The sequence below is a fragment of the Brassica napus genome, chromosome A7 (genome assembly GCF_020379485.1).
Source record: "Brassica napus cultivar Da-Ae chromosome A7, Da-Ae, whole genome shotgun sequence".
In the NCBI taxonomy this organism is placed as follows: Eukaryota; Viridiplantae; Streptophyta; class Magnoliopsida; order Brassicales; family Brassicaceae; genus Brassica; species Brassica napus.
The window spans coordinates 27,459,214-27,480,611 of record NC_063440.1 but is presented as its reverse complement, the minus strand read 5'-3'; the positions used below and the strand labels follow the sequence as shown (position 1 = coordinate 27,480,611).

Genomic DNA, 21,398 nt, shown 5'->3' with positions numbered 1-21,398 from the left:
ATTTTTTTTTACCGAAAAAATATACAAACAAAACTTGTATTTCATATGTTTACGAATAATATTTTTATATGTATTAATAAATTATATTTTGATTATAAATAATTATTTTCAAAAATTGTATATCAGTATTCAGTAGTAAGTAGAAATTATATATTCAGTTGCCCTTTGTTCTGGGCTTTTAGCTTTATGTTTAATGTTTTTTAGGTTGTTTGGGCTTGACCCATTAATAAAATAATAATAGATGGAAAAAAAAAAAGTGTAGAAATTGTATATTAATATATGGATTATTTTCCTCCACCCTATGGAATCACTGTGATATTGTGGGTTATGAGGTTGATAGAAATGATACAATAATGGAAGCAAGTTGGGTTAGCAAAAGATTGGAGACAGCTCATAGGAGGAGGAACACATGTGTTGTGAGCATGTCAGGGGGGGATCCAAAGGACTCTTTCTTGTCCAACTCATCTTTTCACGTTTTAAATTTAGTTTGCATAGTATTTCATGACGAATACTTCTATAAATCTATAGATTTTAATACACTACTACATAAGCGATTTCCACGAGATTTTCTTGAAATAATTTATTTGCTAGTTGTGATGATGTTTTGAAATAATAGTGTTCTGTAATCGAGTTCAAGTCAATGGTGTTTGGATTGCCTCACCCTAATCTCTCTTATTAAAACTAGACACGGTTTACTCGACAGCTCTTTGTGTGAGTGAATTTCCTAAAATAGAATAAGATTGGTTTTGTCCTTCACAGTTTGTTTATTATATATTCATCCAATACTTATCCATGAACCATGCATGATTATGTTCTTTCATATCTTACTTTCTTAAGTTGTTTCAACTTTATTTGTTTTTTTTTATGGAACATTGTGTTGATAATGGCTTTGGACAACCGAATATAGAGTTAATGTGATAGTATACGTTTCATGCCTCGGAAGAAAGCATGCTTGACAAGTCGGCATGGTTAAACGCTAGACGCGTCTCTTTACGCGATGACATCTAATACTTTGTTAGTGTTTCTCCAGTCTCTCACAAGGAATGCGTTGCACGTTACAAGTAATACATAGGCTTGATCTACTTGTTAAAATTTTACTCTGAATTTAACATTAATAGAATAGATATAAGACTTTTTTGGAGAGAAATAATAGTTGGAAATCTAAATACCACCACATTTGTCACGTGTCAAGTTCTCCATCGATCCTTAGTCACATAAACATACAAAATGAAGTCAGAAGCAGATTCCCAAGAAGATCAAATCACTTCCTAAAATTCCGTTGAAAGTACCTCCAAATGTTAGTTCCTTGCTGTTTAAGTATTTGGCAAGATATTCTCTCTTTAATTGGTTCTTCTGTGTTCTGAACAAGAACAGATAAGCTCTGTCTGTCTCGATTCCTCATCCCTCTCTCACATTATCTTATAGTTAGACACGTGGGTTTAATTTCTTTGTCTTTTTATTTAATAATATTGAGAAAATATATCATTTATAGAAACAGAGAAGCTATACTTATGTAGTTGTGTGTGTGTGTTGCAGAGTATGGAGAGGTATGATATAGTGAAGGATATAGGGTCTGGTAACTTCGGAGTAGCGAAGCTGGTCCGTGACAAGTTTTCAAAAGAGCTTTTCGCTGTTAAGTTCATCGAGAGAGGTCAAAAGGTCTTTCTCTCCTTTTACTCTCGTCCCACACTCTAATATGTGAGCTAGTTCAAAGGAGTATGCTAGTTCATAGGAGTATGCTTTAATAATAATATTAAGTTTTTCTGTCTTGTGTGTTATGAAGATTGATGAACATGTACAAAGAGAGATCATGAACCATAGGTCACTCAACCATCCCAATATAATAAGATTCAAGGAGGTATACACAATAACAATGTGTTATTTTCTTCTGTTGATTAATCTAATATTAATTCTCCATAAATTACATATTTATTATGAAAAAAATAGGTCTTATTGACGGCAACACATTTGGCTATAGTAATGGAATACGCCGCCGGAGGAGAACTCTTTGAAAGAATCTGCAGCTCCGGAAGATTCAGTGAAGACGAGGTCACTATTATATCATTATAAGCCATTATTTAATAATTAAAACATTGTTTAAGATAATGATTATGATTTTCTTTCAGGCAAGGTTTTTCTTTCAGCAACTGATCTCAGGAGTTAGTTACTGTCATAGCCTTGTAAGAGAATCACTTCAGTTACTGTCACAATCTTGCTTTGTCTTCTTTTTTTTTTGCAATGAAACTAAAACTTTTGTTTTCTTTATAAGCAAATTTGCCATAGAGATCTAAAGCTAGAGAACACACTCTTGGATGGAAGTGCAGCGCCACGTGTAAAGATATGCGATTTTGGATACTCAAAATCAGGAGTTCTTCACTCGCAACCAAAGACAACGGTAGGAACACCAGCTTACATTGCACCTGAAGTGCTTTCGGCAAAGTCGCTGATGTTTGGTCTTGTGGAGTCACGTTGTATGTAATGCTCGTTGGTGCTTACCCTTTTGAAGACCCTTCTGACCCTAAAGACTTCCGTAAAACCATGGGTCGGATTCTGAGGGCTCACTACTCTGTTCCTGACTACGTTTCAGATGAATGCAAACATCTTCTCTCTCGGATATTCATTGCTAACCCTGAGAAGGTAGACGTTGTTACTATCTCGTTTTCACATTTTCATTTGAAAGATGATTAATGTGTGTAATTGGGAGTGCAGAGGATAACAATGGAGGAGATCAAGAATCATTATTGGTTTCTCAAGAATTTGCCGGTGATGTCAGAAAGATCACCGAGGATGAACGATCAGCCGTCTCAGACAGAGGAAGAGATAGTGTGGATCATCCAGGAAGCTCGGAAGCCGATCGCCGGAGCTTCTGGACTCTCCGGTGCTGGTGGCTCAGGTGGAAGCAGCAGTGGTGCAGTTGGAAGTAGTATGGATCTTGATGACTTAGATATTGATTACGACGATATCGACACTGGTGATTTCGTTTTGTGACCATTTTTTTTCCAGTTACATTACCAAAACAAAGAGATTTCATTACAGCTTTCTTCTACACACAAACGTGATTATAAAGTTCTTTACAGCTTTGATTTATTTTAAACACAGTGGTTCAATGTCATAATTTAAAATTATATTTAAAAATATAAATTATTGGTTGGAAAGAGATCATCAGTACGAGTTAAGAAAACTCCAAGCAGTGAGCTCAACTTGTTCCCATGATTCAGCTGTTCGAAGTTCGTCCCAGATACTGAACATTGCACCCAACACATTATCTTCATGTAATATACAATAACACCTGCAAACCACCAATCAACAGTTACATTCCCATTTATATATATATACAACACAAGAAAAGCTTGAATGCTGAATTTTATTATGTTTATGAACTTACATTGTGCGGTAGGAAGGAGACAGCACTTTCTTCCTCATACTGTCTGCTGCTGCCGACTTACTTCTGATTAAAGGAAGGCCGTAGCTTTCTAGAAGCTTCTTGAAAAGATCAGTGTCCCCTCTAAACACGTCCAAGTGTATTGGTATCAAGTCGAAGATGGGATCCCCTGCAATTTTCCTTACTCTTTCAGTAAACTATCCAAATTTGCAGTTTTGATCCTATTCAGATTATAGATTTAGGATACCTATGGATAAATCGCTGAAGTCAAGAATATGACCGGGACGCCATGAACTGTGTTGACCATCTACTGAATCATCATCTGCGTATGGTTCCATGTGGATGTTGTCGTCCATGACGTCCGAGTGTATCCAGGTGCATGGCTTGGTTTCATCTCCAGCATCTGTGTCCTATGATCCACAAAAAAGGTTATGTTAATAAGGAGGTTGACTCTTGAAGCAACAGCTAGATAAGAGAAGTAACCTTGAAAACATGAAGCAAGTCTACAAAGAACTCATCAGGAATGTATTCGTCTATTTTGTTCATCAGAGCCTTAGGAATAGGATTTCCCCTGAAAGATTTGAACGAAGATATCTCACCAACATTGAGCTTTTTAAGACCAAAATCAAATGGAAACAGAGTCATTAGAAGTAATACCAGTTTTCCAGACGATTAGTGACGTCCTTCTTCTTATGGCACAGATCATCAACGAAGACTTTCCATTCTGGTGGAATCTTCAACTCTTCATGACCTTCATTTGCATTCAATAACTCAGGACGTGTGACTGGCGGATATGGCAGTTGATGAAGGTTTCGTAGCTGTTGTCCCAGAAAGGTAGCCAGGTTCTGAGCGTCGCTCCACGTCAGGTCATCTCTTCTGCAACAACAGCTTCAAGTTAATGATCATGCTTTTGGTTTAAAGATGGAGAAAGAAAGAAAGCACTCACAATTGGGCAAATATCTTCCCTTTGCATCTCTGTGTTATAATATACGGCCAAACATGTGAACTCAATGAACCAAAAGAATCGGGTGCTGGTGGCTTCCCCTTGTTTCTTTGTTGAAGTAGCGTTTTGTTCCAAATACCAAATGGGAATTCGCTGTTCAACATTGATGCATCGAAATTGAGACTGGAGCTAGTGAGAATGTCTGGGATTCTCTTCCCATCCCAAGGGACAACTTTGTAAGATCCGTTTTCGAAGTAGAGAATCCCGCTTGCTATAACCTCAGGGATATGGCTTTTCAAAGAAGAATTAGCCCGGCCAAGAATGTCATAAAACTCAAGCTGCAAAGAGTTTACAATTGTAACAGATGCACAAGCGATGCTAACATTATTCATTATTGTATAAAGATTTACTTACCTCAGTGCCAAGACCATACATAGACTGTTCCAGCCCTCCTTCCACAAAGAGTTTTACCGCATAGTCGGAAAACAGATAAACCTAATAGAAAAATAATAAGAGAATAAGAACAAATAGGTGAGAAGGTTTTCTAAGAGAGATAGTTAACTCACAGGATTGCTGCCAGTTCCGACTGGAAGCTTTTCATCTTCCGTAACAGACGGCAAGTTGTGGAAGGTGCATACTTCCTCTAGACATCGCAACCATTTCTCAGCGTTTAAAGCAATGCATGCTCCCTAATATGAAAGAACAAAGAAATGATGATGCAGAGAACTTATAAAGATATCTAAAGCTTCATCATAGTAGGAAACTATGAATCACCTTCCATATAAGATTCCTCAACTCCGGCTTGAGAACCCAAAGCTTAGATAGCCAGCCTCTCATTTCTCGTTGACCTACAGAGTTTCCCATAGACCACGGGAAGTTGTAATGGTCTCTTTCTTTATCAAGAAACTTCGACAAGAAATCGATATCATAAGAGAATCCATTCTTCCACATATTGTATCTCTTTGAGACTCCATTGGCATCCTCTTCGTGGTTCTCAGTCTCTTCCTCTCCGTTCATCCGTACCCTCTTCTCTTTCCTGGTGAGATCAGAATAGCTCAAAGTACTGTCGTCCTCACCGTGTGTTTCTTCTTCCTCCATCTCTTCGGAATTTTCATCATCAACAGCAAGAAGCCCAGCACGACACACCCCTTTGTGCTGATACCCAGGCGCCATGTCCAAACACACGAACCCAAAGTTTTCTTTGTTCACAAAATTCTGGGTGACAGCCACTGTTGGTTCAAGATTGAGGATGCAGTGCCACCAACCACTTGGAACATAAATCGTTTCGCCAGCTAGTAGTGTGCACTCAATCGGTTTGTCTTCGTCGGCTAGGAGTGGATAATAGTCTAACCACCACTGTGCATTGATCGAAAACTATTATCAGGATAACAGTAAAGATGAAACGAGAATGTTAGTACTTGAAAAGTTCGGCAATATACCTGCAGAGATGAGGGGGTGTCGATGCTGACGTCACCATCATCTTCATTTACATGGACTGTAACACCTAGAGGCACTTTTCCAGGGGGATACAACGCCCACCTATTTAAGCATACAATGAGATCATCCTCAATAGAAAAAAGAGAAGAGTAACGTCCAACAAAGTGCAAGGACTAGCGAGCTAGGTCACAGTCCCTTGGACCTATGAGACCTGATAACTACAAGTGTCTATTATCCTTCTAAGATAAAATCATGAAAACTTAGAAAACGATTAACTAAATGCAATATTTGATTAAAGTTCAAACAACAAACTTGGATGCTCCTGTTCAGTTCTACATTAATCTTCTAAATTGTATGTAGGGCTCTAATATGTCTAGTTGTCTACTACCAAACGAGTCTGCTAACAATTATAGAATAAAATATATATTCAAGTAAAAAAGGTGTTCACCTTTTCCGACCGCAAAGCAGGGTGTTCCAGGCGCTGGTAAGAGCTGGATCGACATGCCAAGATGCACCAGACCTCTCCGGACCAACTATAAGCCATCTGTATGGCGGACGGTTCTCTTTATCCAAGATCTCAAACCAATCTTCTTGAAACAAATAAGGCACGCTATAGTCTTTCAATAACTCGGGAGCAGCTTCTCCAAACTACACAAAATGTTGAATCCTTAAGAATATTTTCATTTCACTGATGTGTGAAGAAAGCTTTATATAAATGTACCCTGTCATCGAAAACATAAAGAGGATCTTCATCCCTCTGGGTTTTCATATACGAGATGTAGTCCTTGAACTTCATAGAAATCTTGTTGGGACTCCTCTGAGAGATTCTAAATGGGACTTCACCATATTTCTCTGACAACTGGTCGATTGTCCATGTCTTACTGGCTGGCCAAGAATCAGCAAGGCCAGAGAGCAAAACCTAAACCATAGACAGGAGCACAATGTTATCAGGACACAACCTTGCACGGATTTAAAGAAAAACTAGATCAGTAAATAAAATGATTGGAGGCATACAGGTTTCTTAGCGTCGTATTCCTTGGTGAACTCATCCAAGGAGATGTCTCTCCTACGTTCAACATTCCCATCATCAAAAGAGAAGCCGTCAAGAGATGCATTACACCTATAGAATCGTTTATACAAGTACAACGAATTGAATCCTGCACCATGAGTAGAGAGAACCACCATGATCATATTAGCAAGAGAATAGAAATAAAAAACGACTACTTTATGAATCAACAACAAAGACTCTACCATCAAAATGCAAAGGCTTCCTATCATTATCTTGAGTAACTCCTTCTCTGTATATCAGAAAAAACAACCAATCATTACAATATCTAAAGCCAATTCGAATGTTTCATTGAAAATAATAATAATTATTATTTTATTAATCTGGGTATCTCGAGAGCCTAAGGTCTAGACTAATCTGCAAAGGGAGATGCAGAGTGTCCAAGAGCCTATGGAAGGTTCAATTCGAATGTTTCATTGAAATAATAATTATTATTATTTGATTAATCTGGGGTATCCTGAGAGCCTATGGAAAGTCCAGACTAATCTGCAAAGGGAGGTGCAAAGTGTCCAAGAGCCTATGGAAGGTTCTTTCCATTCGAATGTTTCATTGAAAAAAAATATTATTATTATTATTTGATTAATCTTGCGTATCCCGAGAGCCTATGGAAGGTCCAGACTAATCCGCAAGGAGAGATACAGAGTGTAAATGAGAAATGTAACTCAGTTCCGTGCAGCAGGTGAATCGAACTGAAACGTGTCATCCCAGCCCCGTCCCCTTACCACCCGGACAAATTCAAAAGGTACTTACAGATGCAATGTGGTATTTTTCCAGGAGCCTTTATAGTCAAGAGGACCTTTTGCTCTCCTAAGGCACAAGCTCATCCACAGAGGCTCTTCGTTGCACAAAATGTACATAACACTACACATTCAAAAATTCGAATTCATCTCTACCTTAGCTCTTCAATTTTCTGATTATATATTGAAATCGATTCATAGAGTCTCAATCTAGAAAGAAAACCTGCTGACGCAAGCGAGGTGAGCGATGTCTCGAGGAGCAAGGTACTCGAGGAGAACGCATATCGTCTCGTCTGGGAGCACGCTGAGGCTGCCGAGCGCCTCCGGTCGCCGATCTCTCTGTCGAAACGCCGCCGTTTCGTCCATTTTGGTGCCTAATTCTCTCGTCGCGGTGGCGCGTGGTGATATGATTGGAGTCACCGTTGGTAAAATGACTTTCGCACGTTGTAACGCGTTTAATGGTATTCGAGAGTTTGGAATACGGTGTCGTTTTGGGCGAACGAATCTGATAAGAAGGGGAACAACATCGCGTTTAGCTTACGCGAAAATCGTTTTGTAATGGGATAAACGCGGTTCTTTTCCTTCCTTCCAGAAGAAACGAGAAAACGGCACGTAGTCTTTGGTTAATAAAGAACAGGAAACAACGCGTAGTGTCAATACTGGGCTAAAGCCCAAATCTGGATGGAGTGAGATTCCAAAATGAGCTTGTGATGTATAAAATTATGATCCACTAGATTTAGGTTAAGAGTAGCTGTAGACATTTTGTTGATGTAGCTGAATCTACTCTAACTGTAGAAATTAAATGAAAAAAATAAATGAAGTTCATACCACAATTTTTTTTTGCTTTAAAAAAATGAGAGAATTGGTAAAATAACCAGAACAAAAACAAAATTAGATTTTTAGAGCGAATGTAGAAAAAGATAGGAAAAAAAAAGAGAGAATGGAGGTTTTTTTTTTTTGGTTACACGGTGCAATTTCTTTTTAAAAAAAAGGTTTTTCAGTTATTTTTTTATTGTGGTTTTAGAAACTAGTCAAAACATGATTAGTAGTAATTTATATGGTCGTAAGTAAATACTAAATAGAACTTAAAGGTAAAACCATTCGGTACTTTTGGTACAGCCCGACCAGTCTCACCCATAATTTCCAAACCACTCATGTGCAACTGTGTTTAACCTTCATTCATTGATAATGACAATTATCTTATTTGAACAAGAGAAAAAAAAACTGATGCAGTATCCGAAATACAACGATACAATCATGTATATAGTACATGCACTTAGGCAATGAAACTATTGTTTCTGGACGTAAAAGATAGAACAGACTAAAACGTGTCACGTAACCATAAGGTAGAGATAATAGTCATGTAAAATGTTTAGCTTCCCCGATTACTAGACAGCAAAAGCTTGTTGGGACTTGATCCGTCTCTTTCTGAGCCGTTCGGCAATGAGGAAGGAGAGCTCAAGGGACTGCGACGCATTGAGACGTGGGTCACAGTGCGTGTGGTAACGCGAACCTAAGTCGTCAAAGGTCACTGTGCGGGACCCACCGATACACTCGGTCACGTTCTGACCTGTCATCTCCAAGTGAATACCTCCTGGATGACTTCCTTCTTGGTCGTGCACGTCGAAGAACGCTCTCACTTCAGCCTATTAGATAGATTCATTACCAAACATTTTAATAATACTTCTTGATTCATAAAACATGTATGATTCTTTTTTCTCTAACCACCTAACTTATGTTTCACCTAACTTTATCAACATTTCGTTATCTTACCTAACACAATGGCAACATTAATAGTTTATGATGTAACGGTATCAATCACATCTTTTGCAATAAGAAAGAAACTAAATGGTCACTCTCAATTTTTTTTCTGGTAAAAATGTTTAATTGGTCAGTCTCGTGTTAAAACACTAGTATAAACTTAATCAAGTGAAACGTACCAGGATGGAGTCAAAAGGACGTGTCTTGAGACCACAAGGAGCCTTAATGGTGTTACCGTGCATAGGATCACTAACCCATGTCACAATCTGTCCAGCCCCACGAACCGCTCTAATTAGATGAGGAAGTTTCACACGCATATTCTCTGCACCCATTCTTGTGATTATAGTTATCCTCCCGGGTTTATTATCAGGGTTCAGAATCTCAATCAGCTTCACCAGCTCGGCCGGGTCCATCTTGTTACTCACCTACACAACCATCCACAAAAAAACAATAAATATGGGTCTAGAAAAAGCAAGTTATTATTCATAAATCTTTTATCAAAAAAAGAAGAAGTTATTATTCACAGTTCATTAGATGATGTGCACATACTTTAATACCGAGTGGGTTTGCAATGCCTCTAAGGAACTCGACATGGGCGCCATCAAGCTGTCTGGTACGCTCTCCAACCCATACCATATGGGCAGAACAATCATAGTAGAGACCAGAGGTAGAGTCTAGTCTAGTCAGTGATTGTTCGTAAGGCAAGAGCAAACACTCATGAGATGTCCAAAAATCAGTTGTTTGCATTATAGGATGATCAAGCGTGAGCCCAGCAGCGTGCATGAAACCAAGTGCCTCATCAACCCGGTTAGCAAGTTCACGGTACCTAACCCAAAAAGGAACACACTCAAATAAACACATAGAACTTGAACTTAACATATATATATATAGTCTGTTATGTCTAACACCAACATGACCAGTCCTGAGATTTTAGGACTATAGACAATTTATAAAGAAACTTATTTTAAAAAAAAATTAAAAATAATTTTGGGGTTCTAAATTCATATAAATTACTCCATCTTTTAAAATTTTAGGGTCATAGGACAATGTTTCACTTGCCTATAATCAGGACCAATCCTAGACTTGCTAGAGACAAAAGCAGGCTTAAGTTTTACCTGTCTCCTTGCTCACTATGCTCAGCAAAATCAAGATTCCACTGAGTAACTCTCTGCATAGCAGCGTATCCACCAGTGGCAAAGGCTCTAAGCAGATTCAAAGTAGCTGCAGATTGACAATAGGCACTGACCATCCTCTGTGGATCAGGGATCCTTGACTTGGCATCAAAGGCATCTCCATTAATGTTGTCTCCTCTGTAACTCGGCAGCTTCACACCGTCTCTCTCCTCAAACGAGTCTGATCTCGGCTTAGCAAACTGACCCGCCATTCTTCCAACCTAAACCAATAATTAATTCGCCTAATCATCTAATTACCGTTTAATTTATGTATCTAAAACCGGTTTACCTTGATAACCGGAACCTGACCGCCAAACATCAAAACCGCACCCATCTGGAGAATGATCCTGAACGTGTCACGGATGTTGTTAGCGTTGAACTCCTTGAAGCTCTCGGCGCAATCACCTCCTTGTAACAGAAACGCTTCTCCCATGGCGGCTTGGCCTAGCCTCTCTTCGAGCAGCCTAGCTTCGCCGGCGAACACGATCGGCGGGAAGGCTTCGATCGTCTTGAGAACCGAGTCCAGCTCCTTCTGATCCGGGTACTCCGGCTGCTGCAGCGCGGTCTTCGCCTTCCACGTCTCCGGAGACCATTTAGATTTACTCAAACTAACCCCGACGGGGTTCTTCACCGCCTGAGTCTTTGACGTAATGGATTCATTCTTGGGATCTATACCGGCGGAGATTCGTAGGAATGCCGGTCTAGAGGCGGAGGAGGAGAACGGTTGACGGTGGCGGATCGCCGGTTTGGTAGATGGGAGATTCAAGCCGCCGTACATGAGTGCCATTGTTTTGTCGTTTTGGTTAAAGAGAGACAGGACGTGTTTATATTTATATACCTGAGGAAGAGTTTTGAGTTGACGTCATCACATTGTGAAGGGCTTTTGAGTTCGGTAAGTACGAGAGCTTAAGTGGGTCCAGTGGTAGGTAGACTGTTTCTTTAAAGGGTATTTTTGCAATATAGTTTAATACGCCGTCGCCATAGATTTTCAATTCTATATGTAACGCTAACTGTTGGAGAAAGAGATATTCGGCCACGCAAAGATGGAAAAAAACGTTACAGTTGTTTAAAAAACTCATTTACACAAGATTTTTTGTATTTATATAACTCTAGAAAACGTGTACTACTCACCTCTCATTCTCTCTTCTTTTTATAACATTCGCTCGTGACACAATACCGCCACCGTCTCACTGTCATTGTCACCTTCTCATGAGTATAACGAGCTACAAAACATGGTTATGCTCCGGAAGACTAGGGCTACTGCACTCATCGTGTGTATCCTTGACGGATATCGAGATGGGCTTCACATTATTGGGCCTTATGTATCCGAAGCTCCGTTGGAATTGAAAAGCTCACTATAGGTCCATTAGTTTCCTAAAATGCCACTCAGTATCCATTGTGGCATTGTGCTGGCATTGAATGAAATTAACTCAAATGTTATAAATTAACAATTTCAAAAGATATACATAATTGCAATGATTCATAACTTTTTTGTTTCTCACTTGGGTTACATAATTTGGAACTCCAAAAAAACTGAGGGGATATAAAGGAGTAAAAAAAAGATAAAGGAGAAAGCAAGAATATGAATCATATAGCATAAAGTTGAAATTATTAGAATGGAAAATAACGAAAAAGAAGAACATGAAGGACACGGTTTGTATAGATTCCTTCAGAAAAATATGGAGATAAATACTATGACAAGAGTCTTATAAAGAGATAGACAGTCTTGACTCTTGGGTCGTCTTCTTGGGGCTCAAGTCACATAGCTCTGGTTGAGAAATAAATGAATTAGGTGTTTGTAATTTCAGGTGCAGCGAAGAGAGAGATAAAAAATGTGAAGATTGTACAAATTGGGAAAACGCAAGAGATCAAGAAGAAATTGGTTCTTTATTGTTGCCCGTTGTGATTTCAGGTGCAGCAGCTGTTGTTGCCTCGCCTTCTGCTAGTACTTGTTCTGGTGGTTCAGATTCTGGAGAAGAAAAAAAACTATTGATTAAAAATATATACTGATGAATTAAACTAGATAGTAGTTACAGTTTAGTCTGATTCATATGAAAGTTTTTCAGCTTTTTCTATAGAATAGTGTATTTGATCGTTAAATTGATTAGAAACTAATTGCATGATCACTGTTGGCATAAAACACAAAACACACACAGTCCAAAACATATATGTGTGTGTAGAGATGTTGACAGTGTATGTTGGCTTCACTGGCATGGAGACCAAATTGACAGATGATGGAGAAGAGACACATATACCAATATATTGAAAATAGACAGCTCATTCCACATGCATCCTTGATTGGCTCTTCTCTCCAATCATTCACTCTCCTTTTCTTTTCTATTTCTTCACATAAATGGTTGAAACCCATATCCCTATTTTTTTACTTATAATGTGCATAGTTACATTTGTTTCTTTGTGAAATATTTAGACAAGTTGACTATGTTTAGATGTTTATACCCTTTCTAAAAATTAAACTAATTAGCAATGGATATATTAGTCCATGTTACTTATATTTCATGTCACTTTTTAAATCATCTTTTATTTCAAATGCAGGATTCGTAAACAACAAAAGAAGGTAAGTACGCACCAGTGAAAGAAGATAGTGGTCCTTGGAGTGGAGGTGCAAAAGAAGAATTGGATGGGTAAACGAGGAAAGGAGAAGTAAACCGTTGATGATGATGTTGTTGAGGGTTATATGGTTGAGGAAGATGATGATGATGTTGGTATGGCACTCTAGGAGCTTGAAGAGAATAGCCGTAATAGTAAGGAGAAGGCATGATGGCTGCTGATGATGATGGTGATGTGGCTCCTCCTCCATATAGCTGTTGCTGCTGCTGATAGTATTGTGCTTGTTGCAACTGTGTGTTGTACAGTGCCTGTAGAATGTGTATATACGATCACCATAATCATAAGCAATGTCTATGTGTGGTTCAAAAAGAAAAGCAATGTCTATGTTTACAACACAATACATGTGCTCATGTTTTCATGCATTATGTAAGTGGTCGACATGCGCAAGATACGTTGTACGTAAAATCACATTATTAATTTCATATCTTGCACTTCATGATTACATTCAATTTTGCTTTAGATATATATATGCATATATTGGGCATGTGTATGTCAGCATATATACGTGTTGTATGTGTCATACAAATGTAGGGGAGAGAAAGAGAAACTGACTTGGTGGTATCCAAACTGATCAGGGTTATAGGTGTACCTGAAAAAACGAATAGTTAAATGAATAAAAAATTATAGAAGCAAAAAATAATCTAGTTGTTTATTTATTGTTTTTGAAATATATTTTTACTACAGAGAACATCTTATAATCAGCATTTTCCTATAGTATTACCTCAATTATATATACATTGATGCAGGGCTTTCTATCTACATATATTTATGTTTTGATATTTACAGCCTGACAACAAGTGGCTCGATTGATGCATTAAATTGTCTCCAACCATTTCTATCTCAATGGACCATCATCTCCTTATCTATGCAAAACATTTATAATTGATCTCTCCTAAACTGAATACACGAGCTTCACAATAATTGGAGCCAGTGGAAATATATATATATAGCTCACCCATAGGACGGGTACATGAGCTGGTGGCCAGCTGCAGCCGGTGGCAGTGGTGAAGCCATCCCAGTATAGGCTGATGGTCCTCCACTTTGGTACTGACTCGGACTTCCTGTTTGTCCTCGACCTATAGTGAAAGAGAACACAAAATAAAATAAAAATCTATTATGGAACTTTTACATTAGTACTTTATGATTCAAAATTAGCAATTCTATGATGTGTTTTCTAATAATTTTTAAAAATGTTGGTATCCTCAAAACATCATTGAACAATGTACTTATTCTATAACTCCAACGATTACAGCTAATCTCGTTAACGTTACACGATAAAAGACAACAAGAACAAGATAAAATATTCTCTTGATAACGTACCAACCCATTTTAATATTATTATCAAATATTAAAGATAATCCTCCACCTCCGGAATGAACAAAAAATATAGATTTACGGTTATAGTTTTAAGTTTATAAACAAACCTCGAGGTGGCGATGGTCGAGGCCGTCCAAAAGAAGCAATGTTACAATTTGCTTTTCTTCCGTCGATCACCGGGTTTGGCTCAGCCACGGCTCTCGTCGCAGAGTCCGCCTCTCGAAACGTGACCTAAATAACGATTGGAAAAATACAAAAAATAATAATTATTTAAATAGAGTTCTTGAGTCTAAGAAAGTTAGAGAAAACCAAGAGCTTACGAAACCGTAGCCTTTAGATTTGCCAGTATTTTTATCGGTGATGATGACTGCTTCAAGAATCTCTCCGAATTGATCGAAGTAACGACGCATCTCTTCGGTGGGAGTTTCCCATGCTAATCCTCCAACAAAGACTTTGGTGTAAGTCGTGTCTCCGAACGGTGATCGGTAATAGCTAGTTTGAGACATTTGTTTCAAATAGTTATTAGAATTTAATAACAAATAATATGGTGTTTTCCGATGATGATGTTGATCATACAGCACCAACAAAACAAATAAATTTGAAAAAATAAATTTAATATGGAAAGAAATGAAGAGGAATAGAAAAGAAAGGAAAGGGATTTGCAGTGGACAGAGTTGGCTTCTTTATATCATCAAATGATGTTTTTGATTGGGCAAAGAGAAGTGAGACCAATCAAAAGGTTGCAATCCGCAACCCTTGATCCAGTGTCGTATTGGGTCCGACCCTACGCAAACAGAGAGGGAGAGAGAGAGAGAGAGATGTAGAGAGAGAAGGAACAAGATTGTTTTGAGATGTTAGAATTGGGATTGGAGGGTTTTGTAAGAAGAAGGAAAAAGATGTGACAAGGCAGCACTTGAGTATGTCTTGGCTGTCTAATTTGCCAGGTTTTATCATTATAGCTCCTCCACAACTTTCCTTCTCTATTATATAATTAGATACCACTTCTTTTCTATTATAGCGACGTTCTTCTTGCGTATTTGATCATTTTAATATAGTTTTAATTCTCTATTAACTATGCTAAATCTCAAAATAACAAGGTACTTATTGCTTACCAGATAGTGTAATTGATTATTTCTGTTAATGTTTAACTAGTTTAATCAATTTGTAGATTTTAAAGAATCTCAATTCTTTTTATGATAATATTAGTAAACTAATAATGTTCATACTGAGTTTACATTATCATACCAGGATTTAAAAGGAAATAAAAGATACAATATGATTATGTAGTTATTTTATATATGTCGTTAAGATATTAGGTGATTAGGGAAATATCTATGATAATATTCCTTAAATCACTAAAGTACATTTAATAATATGCGGATCATGTCAAATTACAGTTGTTTAATACAGTATTTTGTTTTTATCTTTTCCCATGTTCTCTTTTGAGTTGGTCTCTTGTTCTCTTCCTCCTGCTCGTCTCTGTAGGTTTCGTGTAGCACAATTCTACTGATGATCAAGTTCTTCACACTAAAATTAGTATATACTATTTGTACAATATTAATTTAAATGCATTTGTATATAGAAAATATTGAATAATGGAACTTATTCCTTATACTCACATGCTAACATGTACTTAACCTTCTCTTTAATCATCAGCTTACTGGAAAGCTATGAACAGACGAACAAGAACAGTCTGGATTTTAGAATTACATTCTTTCTGTTCCTTATATCTTTTTCATACAATTCTGTAGTTCTAAAGTCTCTGATTTAATTACAATATAATTATGGGGCATAATTCCTGATCCTATCATCTGATTTAGGTATATATTTATAAAAAACGACATGCATAGCTAACTGACAACCCGATGTTATTATTTAAATAAACTATATTAGCTGCTGCACTCATTCATATTGTCAAATTGATGTGGAGTGTATGTGTTGTTTGTGTATCAAATATCAAGTATTTATTTAGTGACTAAGCCAAACAGATTTTGTAATGAGTTTTCATGATTAGTGGAAGTCCATTATTCTTTCCACCAAACCATGAGTAGAAATAAATAAAAATATTGACGAAGAGGCTCTTGACTTTTGGGTAGATCACTTTGACGATTTCTCATCCTCAATGTTTACGACTTTGGAACTACAATTATAAATCAGAAAGATCATGTTGTCATCCTCCTTATTTAATCATCCAAATTTAGTGTCTAGTGCAATATTTAACTTATTCCATCATATATGCGGTTTCAAGCGACGTTAGTCGTTGGTGTATAATCCAAATTTCGTATTCTTAGATTATATGAGACGACTCTTGCTAATAAAAAACAGTTATATTGGACGCTCTTGCTAAATTGTTATTATTCTCTCTTTATATTCTCTTAGCATACCTTCATGATATTAGATATATGTATATATATATATATATAATTATTTTAAAATTTTAACGTACATAGATGGAATATTATACACTAATACACTAATACTTCTAAGCATTGAGATTTCTCCTGTTTTTTAGTTATCTGAATTTTGTATGTTAGGTCTTTCTTTTTTTGTTACACATTGTGGATTGTTTCTTTTTATTTGACCTATATGCAATGCATATAGCTAAAACTAAAAGACATATACATGCTGTAAAGGACTACATCATGAGATGAGCTCATTGCAGAGCATCTTTCATAGACACACGTACGCACGACCATCCTTGTTCATCATCATCTTTTTAAATCCACATCTTTGGTTTTATTTTCTGAACTAAGTCCACCTTATATATTAGAATGTTATAGTTTTATCCTTACATATAATACAACTCGAAATTTACTATCTGCATATCCAATCCCTTATAATTCATATGTGTCTATGTGAACTGTTTTTTTACACGATAATGAGGAATAAGGATAGTTGTGGTGGAGCCAGGAAACGTGGCAAATAGGAGAGACAGTTGGAAGAAAGTTTGGAAAGAGCTGTAAGAAGAAATTGGAGAGATTCTATGAACTGTCAGCTCCTTCCACGAGGACTTCCTGTCACACTTACCTGCTCTCAAATAGGTTGTCTGAAATACAAAATTTGCAAATAGTGGTAATCAGTGATTTAAATTTAAATTTTATTTCAACAATTATTGTTTTTGGTTCTTTTAGAAACATGCTGCATTGCTGCTGTGTTCACATTATATTTATACCATATTACTGGTGGTATTTTATTAAAAGCCATTTTAATTCTTATTTTGACTCAGTTCCAAAAAGAGCATGAGAATAAGACATAAAGTTTAGTTTTGAGTGACAAGGCATCTGGGGTGGTGGCGCAGTTGGCTAGCGCGTAGGTCTCATAGCTACTGAGTGATCCTGAGGTCCAGAGTTCGAGCCTCTCTCACCCCATTTTCTTTTATGTCAAATCCATTATCCATATGTTTTGAGAAAATTTGTGTAGTTTTCTCAGAGTCTCCATTAGATTCCTTATCAATACAACTGGCCCAAAACTAGTCATCAAAACCATATATATTGTATTTTCTAGTTTTAGCCTTTGGTAAGCCCATCAGGTTCGACTGCTTCCCCCCCTCCCTCCCCTCCCCTCTTCATTAACGACGAAGTGGGTCATTGGTCATGTCATGGTCATGAATGCATCACGAAGCAATTATTCGAGAGGATAAGTTAGTACAATGATGAAAAAAAACTAAAACATTAGGATATTGGTACCCATCTATATCATTTGAAAAGATCCACATATCATCACTTGAAAACTCCACGATATGGTGTATACTTTATATAAAGCTCATTCGTAATTACTTATCCCTTCAATTCTCTCACATGTTCCCTAAGTTCCGTTCGTATAAGTTCGTCCCTACAACTACAAATACACATTCATAGGGATGGCATCACATCAGTAACGTTTAAATTCATTAATCGCTGATTTTCCTTATGCAGTCTGTTCTTTTTTTTATTCAGTTATAGTTTAAAGATATTTTTTGAGTCGCTCAAAAGCTCTTCTTGAGTGTTGAACAATAAATAATGATTGGGTTGTGCAAAGAAAAGAAAAGGCTTTGATTTATATAGAGATCCACATGCAATGGCATGTGTGCACATGATAAACTTAAGAGCGACTGAGACTGTGTGGCAATGCCATTTTTAATATTTTGACGTGAAAGAGAAAGGGATAGGATAGAACCCCACCAGTGTTAAAGGAATTCACATGGAATTTCTCGTTAATTAATTATCTTTGTTACTATTCATTTCATAACTATTCCTTGAGGAATTTTGCAAAAGCACCTTTTTCTTTGATTTATCATATTTGTTCCTTCTCTATGCCATTTATCATCTACTATGATTGATGCCTTACATCGTTTTCCTACGACAATAAATCAATCAATCTTTTTTTTGAAAAAGAAATCAAGTGTTTTTTTTTGTAGTTTAGCATATTTGAATTAGCATTATGTCTTTTAGCAGATCAATATTACTTTGTGATTATTAGCTATGATAAATTGTTTTCATTTCATAAGCATCCCTTGGATTATTTAGCAAAGCTCTCTTTGTTTGTTTTTTTAACACCAAATGCTTATATTAAATTAAGGGTCTAATCGGCTAAGTTGGTTATAATAGGAGATCTTCGACCATAAACTGATAAACGAAAATAAGTAAAACATGACGAAAGATAGATGTGACTAAAAAGAGAAAATACTCATAGAAAAGCTTCGCTTGTATTCTTAAAGTCTGCATTCGAAAAACACAAAGAGGTCAAAATGATGTTGAAGAACTCAACCCATGAATTTTGATAGCAAAACGTCCAAAAACCTTCGTAGAAAATTACAGATTCGGTGAGAGGGTCACAATATCGATTCTGTGAAAAACCGTCAATGCTTGAAACGGCACAATGTTTATGTTTTTGTCTTACATCGAACAACTTATTACAGTCTACAAAGGAATAAATTGTTCAAGTGGATTAGAGTGGACAAAATTATTTTTATTGCTTGAAAATTTTATTCCTTCAAAAACTGTAATATCACGTGACGGTAATATGTTTATTTAATTTTTTCATTTTTTTGGTTAAACGTTATTTTCTTTTATTTAGAACTACATCGAAATCACAGCTCCATTGATTTTACAGCCTATATATAATACAAAGAGTGGTGGATTTGGTAGCACTTAAGGCCAAATTAGTTGAGCAAAATTAGGTCTAACTTTCTGTTAGGAAATTTTCTAATTGGCAAAATAAGATATCCACATCTATAAATTTGAAAAATGCAGAATATCTTTATGCAATTGGAATTTCATTTTTTGTTGGCATCCAATGAATATATATATATACACACATACTTAAATATTCCCTCTGTATCACTTTAAATGGTGTTTAAGAATTTTTATTTTATTTTATAATGTTATTTAAAATTTATGACCGATTAGAAAATGCTGTATTTTTTATTGGTTGAATTAATTTTATTTAATATTGCTTTTATATAACCAAGATAAATTATATAAATTTTTTTATTTTTTTAATTTTTGTACAAAAAACTTAAACACTACTTAAAATGATATGGAATGAGTACGAATATAACTTCACCGACTGAGTATTTTCATTTTCACCCTTCACTCGTTATGTCCGGCCGGTTTGGCTTCTTCGCGTCATGGACTAATGGAATTAAGAAGTGAGTTGTCACTGTGATTTATGATTATACATACATTAACAATGTGGGCAGTTCTCAAAAAAACAAAAAACAATGTGGGTTTGTTTTGTTTATATAAATCGATGCTGTGAGAAAGGAAAGAAAAGAAAAACAGCATTTTCGTGTAAGTATATTTATACTGTTTCATGCATCTTTTTACGAGGTAATAATAAACCTGGGACGTGCATGTATGTAATAATCATAAATGTGGACAATTTATGACAACTCTGCAAAGTGGTGCAAGCCAAGACAAAATGACCCATGCATACCTTGTGTCAACTAGATCTGCCGTCAGTCCGTCACACAGACAGGAATACCTATGTAACTATGAGTATATCACATTATACAAAGCAAGTTTTCATGTAGTGTAAATATATCCCAGATTAGTGAATAGTAGTAATGAAAATGTATGTAGTACAGTTATTAGTTATTACTAATAACGAGTAAAAAAGCGTATAGTGAGGTTAGGAAATAGGGCACTGACATCAATGGAAGGACCTCCACATTAACCTATAGTATATCAAAACTTCTAGGTCCAGTATATAAAATAATTAATAATTAGTAAAGTTGCTTCAAGTCAAATTTCAAGTAGAGATCCACAACACGGCTAGCTAATGCGGAACGTTTGACTATGGTTTGTGGCTGGTCGTAAAGAGAATAATAGCTGCACGAGTTAGTCGTAAGCGATATCCAAAGAACCGAGACAAAACGCTATATTGCCTCAGCCCTAGCAGCAGAAGCGTTAGCGTTACTTGCAGGCCTTTCAAAGGTTGCTTTCTCTGGCATCAAAGACGTGATCTGTTTATCGGATTCAAAAAGTCTTATTGATATAATCACAGGAAACAAGGCTGTGGTTGCTATTAGAGGGATACTCCATGACATTGGCGTGTTGAGTGCTTCCTTCAACTCTATCTCGTTTCGATTTATTTTTCGTGTTTGTAATGAACCGGCTGATAGGCTGGCAAAAAATGCTTTGTTTTAGCTCTCTAACAGTCTTTCTGAGATTGCTAGTACTGATGAACTTTAGTTGCTTAAATGAATGAATGAAGGTTTGAACAAAAAAAAAAAAAAAAGGCAAACCCAATTAAAGGATATAAATAATAATAATTTTCTGTCCAAGATATCAACCACTAGCTAGGTAAGTCAGTTGTACACTTTCTTGGATTTTAACGATAAAATGAGAAAAAAAATGTTATATATGCATTGGTCTAATCTTGTAAGTTTGTGCAAATTGACCATATATGTCAAATGTGTGATTCGTGAGTACTTCCAGACTTTTATTAAAGTTGTCACTAAACTTCTGTAAAA

The 21,398-nt window shown here is 36.5% G+C and overlaps 3 protein-coding genes and 1 pseudogene across 4 annotated transcripts; 1 reads left to right on the top strand and 3 right to left on the bottom strand.

Annotated features, from left to right (window-relative positions):
* Positions 1–143: 143 nt before the first annotated feature.
* Positions 144–3,135, top strand: LOC106354704 (annotated as a pseudogene).
* LOC106354703 (F-box protein At1g78280) lies at positions 3,009–8,061 on the bottom strand. Its single transcript, XM_013794709.2, has 16 exons — positions 7,789–8,061; positions 7,579–7,689; positions 7,014–7,060; positions 6,777–6,919; positions 6,484–6,681; positions 6,211–6,410; positions 5,765–5,864; positions 5,100–5,681; positions 4,892–5,014; positions 4,740–4,820; positions 4,329–4,663; positions 4,040–4,258; positions 3,866–3,953; positions 3,630–3,792; positions 3,386–3,551; positions 3,009–3,289 (listed from the first exon to the last, which is right to left on the bottom strand). Exons 1-16 carry the CDS (start codon positions 7,929–7,931, stop codon positions 3,163–3,165), a joined length of 2,826 nt encoding a protein of 941 aa, XP_013650163.1. The 5' UTR covers positions 7,932–8,061; the 3' UTR covers positions 3,009–3,162.
* A 667-nt stretch (positions 8,062–8,728) lies between these two features.
* LOC106354705 (phospho-2-dehydro-3-deoxyheptonate aldolase 1, chloroplastic) lies at positions 8,729–11,336 on the bottom strand. Its single transcript, XM_013794710.3, has 5 exons — positions 10,788–11,336; positions 10,442–10,719; positions 9,876–10,152; positions 9,506–9,751; positions 8,729–9,211 (listed from the first exon to the last, which is right to left on the bottom strand). Exons 1-5 carry the CDS (start codon positions 11,283–11,285, stop codon positions 8,954–8,956), a joined length of 1,557 nt encoding a protein of 518 aa, XP_013650164.2. The 5' UTR covers positions 11,286–11,336; the 3' UTR covers positions 8,729–8,953.
* A 733-nt stretch (positions 11,337–12,069) lies between these two features.
* LOC106354706 (RNA-binding protein 24) lies at positions 12,070–15,417 on the bottom strand. Of its 2 annotated transcripts, XM_022689286.2 has the most exons (7): positions 14,764–15,417; positions 14,551–14,674; positions 14,082–14,202; positions 13,679–13,715; positions 13,086–13,374; positions 12,346–12,467; positions 12,070–12,266 (listed from the first exon to the last, which is right to left on the bottom strand). In XM_022689286.2, exons 1-6 carry the CDS (start codon positions 14,947–14,949, stop codon positions 12,367–12,369), a joined length of 858 nt encoding a protein of 285 aa, XP_022545007.1. In that variant the 5' UTR covers positions 14,950–15,417; the 3' UTR covers positions 12,070–12,266; positions 12,346–12,366. The 2 variants fall into 2 exon arrangements, with proteins under 2 accessions (XP_022545007.1, XP_013650165.1); XM_013794711.3 differs by having other exon boundaries at positions 12,070–12,467; positions 14,764–15,411.
* Positions 15,418–21,398: the final 5,981 nt, after the last annotated feature.